General features: G+C 39.2%; 1 protein-coding gene across 10 annotated transcripts in view; it reads left to right on the top strand.

Moving 5' to 3' along the window:
* MED23 (mediator complex subunit 23) overlaps positions 1-18894 on the top strand; it is a 47763-nt gene that overhangs the window by 9306 nt on the left and 19563 nt on the right. For 5 of the 10 annotated variants that reach the window (XM_059700346.1, XM_059700344.1, XM_059700340.1 and 2 more), the window contains 9 exons: positions 2153-2254; positions 2918-2987; positions 5359-5471; positions 6996-7091; positions 7628-7645; positions 12854-13054; positions 13981-14124; positions 17384-17529; positions 18537-18782. In XM_059700346.1, the coding sequence (XP_059556329.1) occupies positions 2153-2254; positions 2918-2987; positions 5359-5471; positions 6996-7091; positions 7628-7645; positions 12854-13054; positions 13981-14124; positions 17384-17529; positions 18537-18782 (1136 nt within the window). Of the gene's footprint in view, positions 1-2152; positions 2255-2917; positions 2988-5358; positions 5472-6995; positions 7092-7627; positions 7646-12853; positions 13055-13980; positions 14125-17383; positions 17530-18536; positions 18783-18894 lie in introns of those variants that run through there. The other 5 variants (XM_059700347.1, XM_059700341.1, XM_059700343.1 and 2 more) reach the window with 4 other exon arrangements.

Raw genomic sequence — 18894 nt, 5'->3', positions numbered from 1 at the left:
CAGTCATGGCAGCCACCAAGATGTTTTCATCAACACGGACTCCAGTCCCTTTACCATGAAAAAATCCATCCTTCCATCTTCCTTCCTTCCTTCCTTCCTTCCTTCTTCCTTCCTTCTCCTCACCTGAGGATATGTTTCCATTGTTTTTTAGAGAATGTGGAAGGGAAAGGGAAAGACAGAGAGAAACATCAAAGTGAGAGGAACACTTTGATTGGTTGCCTCCTGCATGAGCCCTAACCTGGGCCTGGGCCAGGGAGGAACCTGCAACCTAGGTGCATGCCCTTGGTCAGAATTGAACCCAGAATCTGTGTTGGGCAGGCCGAGGTATTACCCACTGAGCCAAACCGGCTAGGGCAGGATATGACATTTCTTAACCCTCCAGCAGCAGACCTTCCTTTTTTTCTCCAGGAGTGTAGTAAAAAAACCCTAGATCACCTATTTGGACTCTCATTACCCAAGTTACTAAGAATATTACCAGTGACCACAGGGAGCTTAGCCAATCAGCAGTCAGAAAAGGTGTTTCCTTTGTAGTTCACTCTGGAGAGTTATTAGCCCTGGGCCGGGTCACCCCCAGCTCCCCACCGCTGCCACCATCAACGATCGCTGGCTGGCTCCTCCTTGGCCCAAGCTTAAAGCCTCAGGCTGAGGTGTTAGGCCTGGGCCGCCATCAATGATCGCTGGCTCAATGATTGCTGGCTGGCTACTCCCCGGCCCAAACCTAAAAGCCTCAGGCCGAGGTTTTAGGCCTGGGTCAGGGCACCCCCAGCTCCCCACAGCTGCTGCCACCGCCATCAAGGATTGCTGGCTGGCTCCGCCCTGATTTCCTGCCGCTGCAGCCATCAATGATCCCTGGCTGGCTCCTCCCCGGCCCAAGCCTAAAGCCTCTGGTTGAGGTGTTAGGCCTGGGCCTCGGCTGGCGCCCCCCGCCCCCCCAGCTCCCTGCCGCTGATCGCTGGCTGGCTCCCCCCTGGCCCCGGCCTAAAGCCTCAGGCCGAGGCTTTAGACCTGGACCGGGGCACCCCCAGCTCCCCGCCACCAATCACTGACTGGCTCCGACCCGGTTCCCTGCCAAAGTCACAATGAGGATCACTTGCTGGCTCCGTCACGGTCCAAGCCTAAAGCCTCTGGCTGAGGTGTTAGGCCTGGGCCGGGGACCCTCCCCCCATGCTCCCCACCTTTGCTGCCATCAACGATCGCTGGCTGGCTCCTCCCCCGCCCAAGCCTAAAGCCTCAGGCTGAGGGTTTAGGCCTGGGCTGAGGCACCCCCAGCTCCGTGCAGCCGCCTCGGCCATCAAGGATCGCTGGCTGGCTCCGCCCTGGCCCTGGCTTAAAGCCTCAGGCTGAGGCTTTAGGCCTGGACCTGGGCACCACCTGCTCCCCGCCGCCAATCGCTGGCTGGCTCCGCCCCGTTCCCCGCCAAAGCCACCATAAACTATTGCTGGCTGGCTCCGCCCCAGTCCAAGCCTAAAGCCTCTGGCTGAGGTGTTAGGCCTGGGCCAGACCCTCCCTATGCTCCCCGCCATCAACAATCGCTGGCTGGCTCCTCCCTGACCCAGGCCTAATGCCTCAGGCTGAGGGTTTAGGCACCCCCAGCTCCCTGCAGCCGCCTCCATCAACAATCGCTGGCTGGCTCCTCCCCGGCCCAAGCCTAAAGCCTCTGGCCAAGGCTTTAGGCCTGGACTGGGGCACCCCAGGCAACCCGCCGCCACCGATTGCTGGCTGGCTCCGTCCTGGTTCCCCGCTGCAACTGCCATCAAGGATCCCTGGCTGGCTGGACCGGCCCAAGCCTAAAGCCTCTGGCAGAGGCTTTAGGCTTGGGCCCGAGCACCCCCAGCTTCCTGCCGCTGCTGCCATCAAGCATAGCTGGCTGGCTCCGCCTGGTTCCCCTCCGCTGCCGCCATCAATGATTGCTGGATGGCTCAGCCCAGGCACCAGCCTAAAGCCTCAGTCTGAGGCTTGGGGCTGACATATGCAAATTAGCCGCCATCTTGGCTGTTGACTAATTTGCATATCTCACTGATTAGCCAATGAAAAGGCTAGCGGTCGTTCGCCAATTACCATGTTTCTGTTTTATTAGATAGTATTGTTGCATTAAAGGGCTCATCTGTAGGACTAGTCAAGAATAACAATATTGCCCTTTTATTTTTCTCAGGTTATAGCATATATCTTGGAAAGAAATGCCTGTTTGTTACCAGCCTATTTTGCAGTCACAGAGATCAGAAAACTGTATCCTGAGGGAAAACTTCCACACTGGGTAAATTTGATATTTCCCCAAATTTTTAATAGCATTTTTTGTAAAAAATAGTTATGTTAACCTTACTTTTTTGTGCTTATTTTTAAAATGCTTAATTTTATCTTTAGGTGCTATGTCTTTTTTATATATATATATATATCTTAAAATATATTTTTATTGATTCAGTGAGGAAGGGAGAGGGAGAGAGACAGAAACATCAATGATGAGAGAGAATCATTGATTGGCTGCCTCCTGCATGCCCCCTACTGGAGTTAGAGCCAGAAACCCAGGCACGTGCCCTGACCAGAATTGTACCATGACCTCCAGGTTCATAGGTCGAATTTCAGTGGGTTCATAGCCCATTGTGCCACACTGGCTGGGTATCATTATTTTCTGTTTCATTCCTCTGCTGTCCTGTTGCCACAGTTTATATATCACGTGATAAAATATACATAGCTTTATCAAATAGCTAAGGACATTGTGGTATCACTTGGCCTAATTCAGAGGCAGAGGAACTGGTAAGTAATTGTTTAGAAGGAAGCAAAAGAACACCAACCTTTGAGTAATTCCAATGTGCCAGGCTTTATACTAAACCTTTACATGTTACCTCATTTTATGTAAATGATCATTATATTCAGAGCAGTCTTGATTTTATACTTGCTTGTTTTTTTGTTTGGTTTTTAGTTACTTGGAAACCTAGTATCAGACTTTGTGGATACCTTCAGGCCCACAGCAAGGATAAACTCCATTTGTGGTAGGATTGTAATTTAAAATATGCTAAACAGTGTGTGGTTTTGAATGATCTGACTATGGAACAAAGTTGACAGTGTCTTACACATGTCTTGGTGGCTTGTCATTTTGTAACTCTAGGACAGCGGTTCTCAACCTATGGGTCGCGACCCCTTGGGGGGGGGGGGGCGTCGAACGACCCTTTCACAGGGGTCACCTAAATACATCCTGCATATCAGATATTTACATTACGATTCATAACAGTAGCAAAATTACAGTTATGAAGTAGCAACGAAAATAATTTTATGGTTGGGTGCCGGGAGCCGGTCCATCCTTGCTGTTTCAAAGGACCTGGCATATATGGCATACTGTTCTTAATATGTTTGCTCACCTTCTTGGCACTATGTGTTTTAACCAAGGTCACCTCTCCGAGAAAGGTTGTTTCCCCAGGTAGGGATTTTCCCCTGAAGTTAGGGAGGGAATAAAACCTCTTAACTAAGTGCCAGGCGGGTAATTAATCATTTTAACTACAAACAATCATGCTTAAGCTACATAATCTTTACTCCCTGGAATGGAGATAAGAAACGCCCTAACCTTTGTAATAGAGATTGATAGGATTGAATCAACTGGTATAAATACAGATGTAACAAGACAGCAAGACACAGAACTTAGAAGACAGAACCAAGAGAGACAGAACCTACACAGAACGTTCTCTAGAGACAGAAGAACTTCGCTGGAGAGAACATGGCAAAAGATCCTGTACTGAACCTGACTATAGAACATGGCAAGAGAACCTGACTAGAACCTGGTGACTGAACCTGGCTGGAGAACATGGACACAGAACCTGGCTGGAGATCCTAAGCAGAACCTCTCTGGAGATCCAGACCAGAACTTGGCTGGAGATCCTGGCTGGAGATCCTGGCTAGGCTGCTGATCAACTGAACACTGTCTCCGTGTCCTTCCTTCTTCGCCGACTCCGTCTACACCTTTGGGAACCCCTGGACCTGCTGGGGTCGGACCCTGGCAGTTGGGGGTCACCACAACATGAGGAACTGTATTAAAGGGTCACGGCATTAGGAAGGTTGAGAACCACTGCTATAGAGCTTACTAGCCTTTGACTTGTTTTCAGGTACTTTGTGCTGAATGGAGGGAAGAGCAAATGTCTGGACTGGGTCTAAGCTTCAAACAGAACCATCCTAGATGTGTATCCTGGTGCTTAGAGGGAATTTTGAATAGAGCTAGTAAAGCATTGTGGAGTCTCTGCCCAACTGAATATCATTACAGACCTGTCCCTCCGTGTCCACAATACACAAAACTATCAGGCTCTTTTAGCCCATTTCAATTCACATCTTTGCTCTCTATTTCACTTATTTTATTTTCTATTTTTTCATGTTTTGTTAGATTCTCAGATTTTCTTTTAAAAATAAGCATGTGATTTGGCAGTGTTTGCAGTGTGCATATATATTCCTGAATTATTTCTAGACATCATGTTGGCCTCGGTCTGTCTGGGAATATAGACCATTATTTAGTCAATAGCACTTCCTATGAGCCGGGCCTATTCTGCAGACTGAAATTCAAAAATAAACGAAATAAACACCATACAGATGATTCTCAGGCTTCTAGCTTTTGTAACTGAGTGGATATTTATATCATTTAATGAATTATTGAAATAATGCGGGTTTGAGAAGGATGATGCTGAGTTCAATTTAATACTTGTTGAGCTTGTCGTACCCATGAGCCATCCAAGTGGCAGGATTCGTCAAGCAGTTAGATATATGTGCTGGTAGTCATATGCTGCAACTAAGGCCTCTAGGAACATCATGCTTGAAGTCAATCATGTTGACGCTATACTAGAAAGTTCTGCAAACTTTTTCTGTAAATGGTGATACGGTGAATACTTTGGGTTCTGTGGGCTATTCAATCTGTTGCAGCTACTCAGTTCTGCCATGGCAGTGCAAAAGCATCAGTGAACCATTTATTTAGTTTATTTTTGTATTTCAGTCTGCAGAACAGCACCAGGCTCATAGGAAGTGCGATTGACTAAACTTCACAAAAATAGGTAGCAAGCTGGAATTGACCTATGGATTATAGTTTGCTGACCTCTGTCCTAGATACTTGGACAAATGCAACATATTTGAGTTTGGAAGGCCTGTACAAATTGGTATCAGACTTTGTGGACACCTTCAGGCCCACAGTATGTTCACAATCTTATGTATTGGTCTCCAGCCACCTGGACTAAAAGTAATCAAAGACAATTTCCAAATTTTCATCCAATTCAAACATTTTTTAAACCCACATCTGGTTCGGCACAGATGTTCATTAAATATTTGTAGAGTGAATGAAGGACCAGTATTGTGTTAACACTTACTTAAAAACCTTTTTTGTAATACATACAGGCCGCTGCAGCCTTCTGCCAGTTGTAAATAACTCAGGTGCCATGTGTAATTCATGGAAATTGGATCCTGCAACTCTTCGTTTTCCTTTGAAAGGCCTGCTGCCATATGATAAGGTATGTTGCTGAATATAATGGAACTTTTGGCCTAACAGCCTTCACCCTGTAATATATGTGTGATGCTAAATTGTCATCTCTTCATAGACTAGAGAAGTAAATATTTATTTAAAATTTTTATTTATTGATTTTTGTTTTAGAGAGAGACAGACATACATTGATTTGTTGTTCCACTTATTTATGCATTCATTGATTGAGTCTTCTATGTGCCCTGATTGAGGACCGAACCCACAACCTTGGTGTATCGGAACAATGCTCCAACCAATTGAGCTACCCAGCCAGGGCTGAAGAAGTAAATATTTAATGAAAGATAGTGTGTGGTTTAATGTGTGATTCCAGTATACTCTGGTTTGTGATATTTCAGATGTTTAGGCTCCAGTGGTCCACCTCTGGCAAAGTACTTGGAATTAGAAAACTGACTTTAAATTGATGCTTTGTTTTCATTCATTCTTCACAAAGGGAGGACCAAAAATGAATTTGCAATGTCTTTAAAATTTGGAGAGAGAGCCTCATATTTGTTAGATTTTTAAAAAGGGGGGACGGGACACAAGTGGAATAGAAAACAAAGGGGAAAAATCCACAAATATTAGTGAAATGAAATGAGGTAAAAACATAATTCTAAAATGAGATTTGATAGATCATTATATTATTTTGGGTGTTGGATTGATAACAGAGCAGGGTATGGAGAGGGCTGGATATTGTTCATGTACATGTTTTATGTCAAAACTGATATGTAGACTAATTAGCAAATTTGTTCAAAAGTGAGGAGGGTTAAATAGTGAATGTAAGGTGACAATCTGAGCTCAGCATATTCGTCAGAAAATTTTGGAACGTGAAAATACGGTAAACTAAATGGAATCTACTTTCACTTTCATCATGATAGCAATAATAACAAAAACATGAATTTATTGTGTGCTTACCATGTGCCACGCAGTGTTCTAAAAACTTTACTTTGTGAAATTCTTATTTTTAACTATCATCTTAATATCTCCATTCTACAGGTGATGAAACTGAGACATGAAATGAGTAGTAACTTGACTAAGGCCCATGTTTAGGAAGTGGTAGAACCAGAATTTGAACTCAGGCAATATGATGCCAGAACCTACACTCTTAAACCCTGTGCTATCAAGTCATTTGTCCTCTGCAAATTTGGAAACAGTGTTTGTTTTCACTTGTGTGAGGTGATTGGAAACTGCCTCCACTTCTCTTTGATTTGATTCCTGAGCAGGAAATCCTTTCCTTACAGTGAAGCGTAAGACTTTCATGTGGCCAGCTGAAGTCATTTTTTTAGTTTAGACTCTGTCTGACTTCGGGCAAGTCCCTCTGCCTTATCAAATAAGGGATGGAATAGATTAATTTCAGCGAGCACTAAAATCCTATGATTTTTTTTTATTTTTTTTTTACTAGATACTGCCTACAGTGTGCAGGTAACAAGTGCCTTTAGAGGATTTTTTGATCCCAATTTCAAATTATTTGAATTTACTTTAATCTTGAAGCAATAATTATTTTTTATTTTCTTTAAAGGATCTGTTTGAACCACAGACTGCTTTGTTGAGATATGTATTGGAGCAGCCTTATTCCAGGGATATGGTCTGCAATATGCTAGGTTTAAATAAGCAGGTACTGTACTGTGATGGAAACCTAGTAAATTCTGTGTAAAATCTGCACTATTCTTTTCTCTTTTCTTTGCTATAGCTAACTGAGCAAAACAGTTAAAACTATTTGGTGATTTTTAAAAATATATGATTTATTAAACAATGTATTGTTCCTATCATATATATATATTGCTTTCAGAATGTTTAAATTAAAAAGGAGATATTTTGAAAGTTGATTTATTTTGCATTGCTTTTTTTTCTATAAGGCCAGTTTCAAGTATACCTTTTGCCAGAGAAACCTACACATGACTTAACCCTAATTTTTTATTTTTGTTGTTGTTTGGGTGTCCTTTTTTATAACCCATAGTATCTTCAGCATGGCCTCATTGCTGACTTTTTTGGGGGTGGGTATATGTTTTTGGTGGTTTAACATGTGGGAGGGTTTGTGCTGACTCTGGGTTCCTTGAGGCTGGCCTCATAGTCACTGTTTTGTCTTTTCTTTTTTTCTTCCTTTATTTTTGTTCTGTCCTGTCTTGTCCTGCCCATCCTCCAATGCTCTAGACCTTGAACATTGCTCAGGTATGTTCACAACCTTACTGTTGTATTGTGACTAACGATACGCTGGCCGCTTTGTAGCCACTGATTCCGTTTAGAGAATTCATGTATGGTCGGGGCTTGAAATTGGCAGGACCATGCTAAGACCAAGGCCACTAAAACAAATTCTTCTTGGGATATGAGAGTTGTTTTTGGTGGATTGTTTTTGGTTTTGGTTTTTGGTGTTTTTTTCCTTATTTTTTTTCTTTTTAACAAAGAGACAACACCTGGCACACAATAAAGCCTGTCACTTTTTTGATGGGTTGTTTTTCTCCCCACTCCATTTTACTGTTTTTCATACTTTAGGGCTAAAGCGAGCCTGGTGGAATTTTTAGAGATGGAAAGATTTGTGGTGGCCTTTATCTTTCCAGACTTTTAAAACAGAAATAAATAACAACATCAATAAAAATACTTACGTTGCTTTGTCTTAAAAAAGAAAAATTAAAAACAAAGAAGAGAAAAAGCACTTTAATAGAGATACGTTACTTTTAAAAGTTGGAGTGGTAAACCTTATACAGAGAAGGATTTTTTTTGGAAACATGGGGATTGACTAAGAAATGTCACACTCTTAGGTGACCCCACACCTGCCTGACGAACACCCTTCTTGTCAGTCTCTGCCCGATGTGTCCTCCTAGAGTGAGCACCTCTCAGCTGACGCTCACCTAAGGCGGGAGAAGGACACTGTGGCCAAACTTTATAAATCAAACTCTTATGCAGTCCCAAGTCTGTTCCCGGACTTTTCACCTTGGAGACTTTAAGCAAAATAGTGGTTCCAATTATTTTTGTTAAAAATTTTTGAGCCCAACATATTAAAATAGACCAGCTTTTTTCTTTTAAAAAGACGTTCTTGTCTAGGCTATATAAAATAGCGTTACTGTTTGCAATACTATAGTGAAGGTTGTGCCAGTGCTTCCATTTATAAAGCCCTATTTTTAAGGACATATAGCTTGGCCATAAAACTTGCTCAGTGTTGAAACTTTGCATGCCAAACCTCACCCTGATTAGCAGTATCTCTTATTATTTTAAGTTTTTTCTTCTGAAAAATTTACCAAGTTTCCTTGTTTGAACAAGCCTTTGTACATGTGAAAAGTGAAACTGCTTCACAGTATATGACAGTTGCCTCATATAATCAATTTGTCAATTTAACACCTTAAATACACAGTCATTAATTCTGATCAACTTTCACTTGAGTTAGAGGTAAGTATTTAGTTAACTTTGAAAGAATGCTTTATGCTGCTTCTTAAAACTAATTTTTGCAATGAACTTTAAATCCAACAACTCAATTTTTTTACCGTTGGTGGATAAATATAGCAGTGGTACCCTCCCCCAGATAGCCTTAGCTATCATTTGCTGCTTTCTTTTGGGGGGCAGTTCTTCTCAAACCAAAAATTGACAAAACAACTCAAAGAAGAGTATCTCTGATCCAATCATTTTAATAACAAGTTTCAACCTAAAAAAAGTTTATGACTAAGACATAAATCCGTAAAAAATAAAGTTTATAATGGAAATGCTGACAGAACATTATTATTATTGGTCCCACTGAAGTGTAAACATTGTCAAAACTTTACGATTCATCAGTAGTTGTTTTGTAGAAAACTGTAGTGAGTGAACTTGTAGATGGAAGATATGTGCTGAATTGACTTGATATGTTATTTTCACCATCTGGAAAATAAAGAAAATGAGAACACACAGTATAAGAAGCATATGATTAAAAATAAGCAAGTTATCTTACCACGTCTTTTATCATTACAAAACTATATCCTGCACTGTACTTTCTTGTCCTTTCTCTAGCAATGCAGTAATTAATGAAAGCTTGAAACTTTTAAAGAGCTGTCTATATTGCATTTTCCAGTAGGAATTGGGCTATATTTTATCTTAAAATTGGTCACATTTAGAAGGTCATAAATAGCCCAGTTCTGTGACCAGCAAAGTGAAATGTTCACAGTGGAAGAATACTGTTTTACGTGTTTACACGAGTTTGTGTTCTTTCTACTGAATAAGAGCAAGTTCTTGTGTGGTGGTGTATGAACTCTGGCTACCCTGTGACAGTGAAGTACTAGACTAATCACTGTTTATCTTTGAAAGGCACCATTAAAGTGGTATTAACTGGCACAGTGCTCCAGTTCTTATTGGCAGAGAATAAATGACATACAAAAGGGTATTTTTTTCCCCAGCTGATCCTGAATAGGTATTGCTTTAAAATTGTTTTCTATCTCTAGCCAGCATTGCTCACTGGTTAGAGCATCGGTCTGCGCATGGAATGGTCGTGGGTTCAATTCCAGTCAAGGGCAGGTATCTGGGTTGCAGGTTCAAACCCCGGCCCCGGTAGGGGCGCATGCAGGAGGAGGCAATCAATTGTTGTCTCTCTACATCCATGTCTCTCTCTCTCTCTCTCTCTCTCTCTCTCTCTCTCTCTCTCTCTCTCTCGTCCCCCCTCCTTTTCACTCTCTGAAAATCCATGGAAAAAAGATTATGGGGTGAGGATTACATAAAATTTGTTTTCTAGCACTGAAATAATTATTTAAAGTTAATTAAGTCCACCTAAGTACATGTTAAAATTTCACCACAAAAGCTGTACCAGAACTGTTATATAAACATGTTAGAGGCTACTTAGCTAGAATATGTTTAGGACTGAAAAAAGCCTTATCATTTGCTGTTTGAAGTCATGATGGGAAAGAATGAGGAGCATGGGTAAGGGTTACTGTTAATGTTTCTCAATGCTTAAGCTTTTTAATAAGAGCGGAAAATTTAAAATGTTCCAATATAATTTGAGCTATTATGCAGAATGTGCATTGTTAAAATATTGAATTTAGATTCATGTTGTTAAAAGAGGTTAAAATATGCATATAGAAATAATGTAAACTAATTCAACTTATATGCTTATATAATGAAGACTTAAATTTATAAAAGTTTCAGAATAGTTATGAGTAACCATACACATAGTGTCCATTGGCTTACAGAATTACTATAGCCTAGTGACTGATAATTAACTTTTATTTACAGATTATTTAACTGCTTTGCAAATTTTCATTTGTTCTACTTTGTAAAATAATCTATGTGATGGAGAGTCTTAATTTTAGAGTACTTACCTTAGTAATTGAAAACAAAAGCCAAACTTCTATTCTAAAGTAGTACCACAGATTATTGGGGGGGGGGGGGGGCATTATTAAAATTGGCAAGTAAACAAACATGTTTAAGTTATCCCTAAACTTGGTTTGAGAAATATCCTTGGCTTTAACCAAAAATACCTGGGAAATATAGAGTTAATCCTGAGAGATGTTCTGCCACCCTCATCACTGGGGCAGTTAGGCACCATAGAGATTCCTGAGTGATTTAATTTTTTACAGAAAATTTGGATCTCATCTTGAGTCATGGTATATATGGACGTATCATCAGCTTTAACTAAATTTCCTTCTTTGTCAAAATCTTAATATTTTTGGTTTTTCTCCTTAAATCATTAACTGTATGACCATCACTACACCCCTAAAATATATAGGTAAAAATCCAGTTTTTTTAAAAAAACCAAATAGCTCATATTAAAAAGGTTAATTCCTGAATGACTCAGATGCTAAAACCAATTTTATTTAGTTTTCTCTTTTTTCCTAAAGCAGATTGATGAAAGACCATCATGGATGGAGGAATAGGTGACAAATTGGTTAGTTTCCAAACTAAAAGCAAATTCCCACCACTAATGGAAAAATTCCTACTGGAAATAATGGCTTTACTTCTTTTCACAAATTTTTCCGACTCTTGTATACTTTGAATGACCTCACTCTAAATTTGTGTTGTCTGACACATTTCTTAGGTTGTTGGTGGTTGGCAGAACTAGTGAATTTCAAGCCCTGTACACAGTAGTTTTGCATGCTGATTTAAGAAATAGTTTGTAGTGTTGTCCGTTGCACTTTGCTCTGCTTCATAATGATAATTACATTTGGAGGAAAAGTACTGTAGTCTCAACTGGTGGTGTTACTATTGCTCTTTGTAAAACTGTAATGTGGTTGAACTGTGAACATGGCATTGTGTTTTTGGAAAAAAATATGAAACAACCATTGATGCTTACTGTTTTGGATAGACGTTTGTTTTACTTGCATGCTTTAAGAAAGTGCAGCTATCTTGAAGCTTTACAAGTTTGGAGCTGGCAAAGAGCATGCAAAAGAGGGGATGCTATTCATTATGTTTTGTTTTTTTCCAAATTCGTCCCCATTTTGCATTCCCCCCCCCCTAAATTTAAAGAAATCATATCCCTTTTTCATGGCAAAAGACGAACAATTACATCTAAAGTTTAGAAGGAAAGCATGTATATTAGTAATTGTATTCACTAGAAAGGCATCTAATTGCCTGGCTATTAAGCCATATTATATATTTTACAAAGGAAATATGAAAATGCATAAAGTATGGCTTAACATATATCTTTTGGTAAAAGTATACATTTTTAAATCACTTTAAAATGCGTAAATCATTTTGCCTCTAGAAAGGGAAGTTGCATTTTCATTTTTAGTGTTTAAACTCAGTTCTTTTTCTTGTTTTAGAATTTAAAATAGTCTAATTTACAATTAAAGCTGCATTATGTTTGACTTCTAAAAGAGCAGAGATGAACTTTGAGACCAATTTTTTGCTGAGGAAGTTTCCATTTCAGTATCAGAGTCAGTGACACACATTGAAAAACAAATATTGAGTAGTCTGGCAGCTATTTATGTATACCTCTATGTATAAAGTTAGAGTAAACTTGTGGTGGTTACTTTAAAGTAAATTCACACATTTCTTGGCTTTCTTATCACAATATCTGATTCCTGGAAATCCAGGGTTTTCATATTTTGAGTTAGATTGTGAAGTTAATACTGCTATCCCCATTTCATATGCCTTTTAAATTAACTTCTTTCAAAGGATAAATAACAAAATTTTATACTCTGCTGTGCCGTTTGTCAAATTGAAATAATGCCTATAGTGAAAGTCAAAAGTTAATGGGAAGTCTGTCTTGTATGAGACCTGAAAAAAAATTTTTTTATGAAACTCATCCTCTGTGATTATATAACATCATGCAGCTTTAATAGACTAAATCTAACCTTAACTGTCTTAAGTTCAACTTCATTTCATGCTTCTCAGCCTCTTGTTACAAATGATGGCCATTAACTGGAAACTTGGGAAACTAACCAGGAGGCTTTTGGAATACTGTATTTAATCTCTGCCCTACAGCAAAAGCAGCGCTGCCCTGTGCTGGAGGACCAGTTGGTGGATCTGGTGGTCTACGCCATGGAGCGATCTGAGACGGAGGAGAAGTTTGATGATGGGGGAACGAGCCAACTCCTGTGGCAGCATCTCTCGAGTCAGCTCATTTTCTTTGTGCTTTTCCAGTTTGCAAGTTTTCCACATATGGTCCTTTCTCTTCATCAGAAGGTTAGTACTAAATCTTTTGTTAGAGAGCTTCGCCTGTTGATGAGTATGTTTTAGACTGGCATGGACATTGTCTTGTGATTTCAGCCCTGGAAGAAGTTCTGAGTCCTACCTCATGTTCTGCGCAGTGCTTATGTGATGTCTTAACTTCATTTTCTTATCATTATAGACACTGGGTTTTGTAATTCGTTCTGTATATTTGCAGTGCAAAGATCAGGGAGTACAAGAGGAAAAGATACTATAGGACCCTCAGTGAGCTCCTTACTAGTGGAAAGATAGAGATATAAACAATTTGATTATAATTTAATAGTTTTCATAGTGAAATAATGTTTCCCTGAAGGGAATGAAGAGCCCCAATTAAAGACATAGGAGTGGTTTATCAAAGAGATCTTGAAGCTAGTTAGCACTAAAGGACAAATAGAAATTTGCCAAGAACAAAAACTGGGAAAGTGTTTCCATAGTAACAAGTTCATCATTTGGAAAGGTATAGAAGTTTTATTTGATAACCAGTCCTTGAGGATTTTAAATTACATTTGATTTTAGCCAAAAAAGCCGAGAAGCTTGAGAATTTTAAATTAAAATTTTTTGTGTATGATAAAGCATTCCTCATGTTTTGATGAGATATTTTTGGTAATTATCCCATATTAAACTTGTTTCTCATGCACATGTGATCAACTTAATTATGTCCTAAAACATTTAATTTTTGATATGTATAGTTTTAGTGGGGGTCAGGGAGGAAAGATGTATGTTATACTAAAATAATTTAAAAGGCTTTCCACGGTGTGTCTTGAGTTGAGACTAAGTAATTAGCAAATGCCAAAGTTAGATGCTAACATTCTGAAAGCAGGGTTTCTTCTTTTTGTTTTTTTCTTTAAATGTTGCATCCAACTCTTTAGTTGTGTAGATATGTATTTAACCATCTTTTACAGTTAGCAGGGCGAGGACTGATCAAAGGCAGAGATCATCTGATGTGGGTTCTCCTGCAGTTCATTTCTGGAAGTATTCAGAAAAACGCACTAGCTGATTTTCTCCCTGTCATGAAACTCTTTGACCTTCTGTACCCAGAAAAAGAAGTAAGTTTTACTAAATGGTTAACAATGTGGTGATTGAATTATGTCTAAATTATGCTTAAGGATTTTAGTGTGATTTTGTGAAAAGAGCACTGGATTTGAAAACTGGAAATCTGAGTTCTTACCCCAGTTCTGTAACTAACCACAATCATGGGATAGATATTAGGTCTCTCTCATCATCAGTCTACTCATGTCTAATGAAGAAATTGAACTAAATTATTTTTGAAGTTTATCTTAAATCACAATGGGACATTTAGTATAGCAAATTTTTTTCCTACATTTTAAGTAGGTTTACAATTTTAAAAAGCATTATACTGTTTTTATCTATACATATCATTGAATGGCCACATGATAGTAGTGTCTGTGAATATCTTTTGTTTGTTTGCTAATTGAGTGTGTCCCCCTCTGTGTATTATTACATAAAGTATTTGAGTAAAATATGGCATATACTTATGATTGCCATTTTGTAAACATTTTATTCTAGGCATTTTCATCATTTTTTCTTTTTTAATTATATAAGCTTCAAGTGTACAACATTTATAATTCAGCATCTGTATACACTACAAAGCAATCACCCCCAAAAGTCTAGTTTCCATCCATCACCATACAGATGACTCCCTTCATATCTCTCACCCACCTTTCTGTAATAACCACCATTCTGTTCTCTGTATATATGAGTTTGTTTTTGTTTTTTTTATGTTGTTTGTTGGGGTTATTTTTTATTTTATTTTTTAAGATTCCACATGAGTGAATCAAATGCTATTTGTCTTTCTCCTTATGACTCATTTAGTATTATACTCTCAAGTTTCATTCATGTTGTCACAAATGGCAAGATTTTGTTCTTTTTCATGGCTGAACTAGAGGCCCAGTGCACGAAATTCGTGCACTCGGGGATGGGGGTGGGTGTCCCTCAGCCTGGCCTGCGCCCTCTCGCAGTCTGGGAGCCCTTGGAGGATGTCCGACTGCCAGCTTAGGTCCGCTTCCCAAAGGACATCCTTAGTGCTGCTGTGGAGGCAGGAGAGGCTCCTGCCACCATTGCTGTGCCCAGCTCAGGGCTTTTAGCTGAGCAGCCCCCCTCCCCCCCCCCCCCCCCCGCGTGGGAGCACACCGACCACCAGGGGGCAGTTCCTGCATTGAGTGTCTGGCCCCGGTGGTCAGTGTGCATCATAGCGACTGGTCGTTTGGTCGATTTGCATATGTCTTATTATATAGGATAATATTCCATTGTGTGCGTGTGTGTGTGTGTGTGTGTGTGTGTGTGTGTGTGTCTTTATTCATTCATACATTTATGGACACTTAGGTTTTTTCCCTATCTTGACTATTGTAAATAACACTACAATGAACATAGGGGTTCACATGCCTTTTCAATTAGTGTTTTCAGATGAATACCCTGAAGTGGGAATGGCTGGATCATATAGTTCTATTTCTGAATAAATTAGTGGCTGCACCAATTTACAGTTTCACCAACAGTGTACAAGGGTTTCCTTTTTTCCACATTCTCTCCAACACTTGTTACTTCTTTTTGTTGTTGTTTATAGTAGCCATTCTAACATGTATGAGGTGATATTTCATTGTGGTTTTGATTTGCATTTCCTTAGATATCCATGGGAATTTCCCCCCAAAAATTTTCATTTATTGACTAGTGGCCCGTTGCATGAAGATTCGCATAATAGGCCTTCTTTCCCCTGACTGCCGGCACCGGTTTTCCTCCGGCACCTGGGACCCAGGCCTTTGGTCCGGCTGCAGCAGCGAGGCTTGGCTTCTCTGCTCCGGCTGCTCCCAACCCCTCCTTTTTTTTTTTTCCCCCCAGCTCCTTGAGCGGAGCCCAGGACGGGCTGGAAACCTGGGTTGCCCCCAGTGACCCAAGCCCCCAGCCATTCCTTGAGGAGTACAGGGCCGGCGGGAAGCTTGGCTTCCTCTGTTGCAGGGAGCAACCCAAGCCTCCTGCTCGCTCCAGATCCATGGCCGCCACCATCTTCAGTCGTCTTGAGCCTTTGCGCCTGCATGTGCAAATTAACACATTCTTTGCGGGTAGTTTTTATCGCACGCTAACAGGTGGCGCGGGCCATTTTTGATAATTTTTTGCGCAAATGGCAACGTTCAGTAAAATTACGATAACTTTAGTTTGCGTATTTATACGTTACCCGCATTCTACCGCTAGTCTATAAAAAACATATTAATACGTGTCCTGCGCTCTACTACCAGTCAACGTAAAACGTATAAGTAAAACGTATAAATACGTTTCCTGCGTACAATGTGTTAACCGCCATCTTTGTCAGGTTAATTTGCATAGTTGCTCTGATTGGCTGGTGAATGTAGCGGAGTGGCTGAGTGACGGAGTGATGGTTAATTTGCATGTTTCTCTTTTGTTAGTGTAGATTTTTGAGACGGAGATAGAAAGAGACATCGATTTGTTGGTCCACTTATTTATGCATTCATTGGTTGATTCTTGTATGTGTCCTAACCGGGGATCGACCCCACAACTTTGGCGTATCGGGATGACACTCTAACCAACTGAGCTTCCCTGCCAGGGTATTTTATGGAAAATTTTAAATGCACAAAAAAGTAGATTTAATAGAAAGTAAACTCCTAAGAAATATGTTTCTTTTTTCCTTGTTAATGCTGGACATTTTAAAAACAAATTTTTAAGTTTTATGTTCTCAAAAAGTATATATGTAACTTTTAGAAATTTTGTGTTTTCAGTATATTTATCACATTCAGTAAGATTTCATAGTGTTTAATTTTTAAAGAATAGACATTTTTAAATGATTGTGAATCCTCTGTAGCAGGAAAAGCTTGGCTAAGCACCTGTGAATTTATTATTTTCTTGGTAAGTCAGAACAATTTTGTAATAATAGTTTCAATGTTTCATTGCTGTTTTATCTTCTGATTTATATTACTGAATAATCAAAGAACAATTGGAAGTAAATTAATATAGCATGTGTTTGTTATTTTTATTTATTTATTTTTAAATATATTTTATTGATTTCAGAGAGGAAGGGAGAGGGAGAGATAGAAACATCAATGATGAATTGTTGGTTGGCTGCCTCCTGAATGCCCCCTACTGGGGATTGAGCCTGCAGCCTGGGTATGTGCCCCTGTCCGGAATCAAACCCAGGACCTTCAGTCCACAGCCTGATTCTCTATCCACTGAGCCAAACCAGCTAGGGCTATAGCATATTTTTAAAAGAGCTATATCAGAAGTAGATTAGTAAAATAGTTTTAATTAGTTAATTTTTCTCTTTCTGAAAATATTTTTTAGTGTATCCCAGTTCCTGATATTAACAAACCTCAGTCAACTCATGCCTTTGCAATGACTTGCATTTGGATTCATCTTAATAGAAAAGCCCAAAATGACAACTCCAAACTACAGATTCCAATACCTCATTCCCTAAACCTTCACCATGAGTAAGTATTTGTAGCTGAACAGTTAATTGTTTTTATTTTATAAGTGGTGGATTATAGACTAATATTATTCTTAGTATTTGTGTAAAGATGGAAATCCCCCCACATTCATTGGCAGTTATGGCGAACATTTAATGTGTATGTCATACCAAGAGAAAGTGACCAATATCTGCATAGAGAACAACTAGAAAATTAATCCTATTTACATTATATATATATATATATATATATATATATATATATATATGTATATATATATGACATAAATACTTTACTTTTATATGTCTTATATGTACATATATGTTTATATGTTTTACTTGAATTAAAGTTCTTAATTTCCAAAAATAATGTGAACATGTTTCAAAATTTCTTAATACTTAGGATTTCATCATGATCTGACTGAGATGTCTTTCCCTGGGCTGCCAGGGCTGATTGAGCTCATCTGTCTGGTGTGCTCCCTTACATCATTTTCTAAGCTGTGATTAATCAGAGGTGTCCTTTTTAGATAAGATTGGGCTTCAGTCAGAGGTATTGGGAATAGCTGAACTTCCCACCCAGAACTTCTAAAAAAGATTTCATAAGGGACTGTAGGATAGTCAGACTTCACATTTCATTTCGCTTTCATTTTATGAGACACCCCTTAACCATCTTTACATAGTGACATCTATAATGAAGGCATTTCATTGTGCTTAAGCAGATAGATAATAAATAGAACCCTAGTTCATGAATTTGTGAGTTATTCCTTTCTGAATCTTAGTGCTGTATGTGTAATACATATTTACAAATACTCATTAATTGTTAACTTATAATTACTTAAATTCTTTCTGAAGTGCTACTTATATTTTGATATGTGTTTCTACTTTACGTTTTGGACAGAAACTATAAAACCTGTAGGAATAAGTATAGTATTAGTAAATAATTGCATGAAATTAAACTTTTCTAAAAGTGCAAGTTAACTTCCTGGAAATTATTTGCATTTTTTCCCTCTTTAATGGGACTTGAAATTTTAGGTTCCTACAGCAGAGTCTTAGAAATAAAAGTTTACAGATGAATGACTATAAGATTGCCCTGCTGTGTAATGCCTACTCTACAAATTCAGAATGTTTTACATTACCCATGGGAGCTCTAGTAGAAACTATTTATGGAAATGGAATTATGAGGATACCTCTTCCTGGAACGAGCTGTTTGGCTTCGGCATCTATTACTCCCTTACCAATGAACCTCCTGGATTCACTGACAGTTCATGCCAAAATGAGGTATGGCCTGTTTACTTGCTCCTGTGTCATGTAATTGATACCAGTATAATGTAGACTTGATTTAACGATTATGTGTGTGTTTTATGGTCAAGTACATTTTTAAAAAATAATT

The sequence above is a fragment of the Myotis daubentonii genome, chromosome 6 (assembly GCF_963259705.1).
Source record: "Myotis daubentonii chromosome 6, mMyoDau2.1, whole genome shotgun sequence".
NCBI classification, from domain to species: Eukaryota; Metazoa; Chordata; class Mammalia; order Chiroptera; family Vespertilionidae; genus Myotis; species Myotis daubentonii.
The sequence above is the reverse complement of the archived record's forward strand: the minus strand, read 5'-3'. Positions and strand labels throughout refer to the sequence as shown.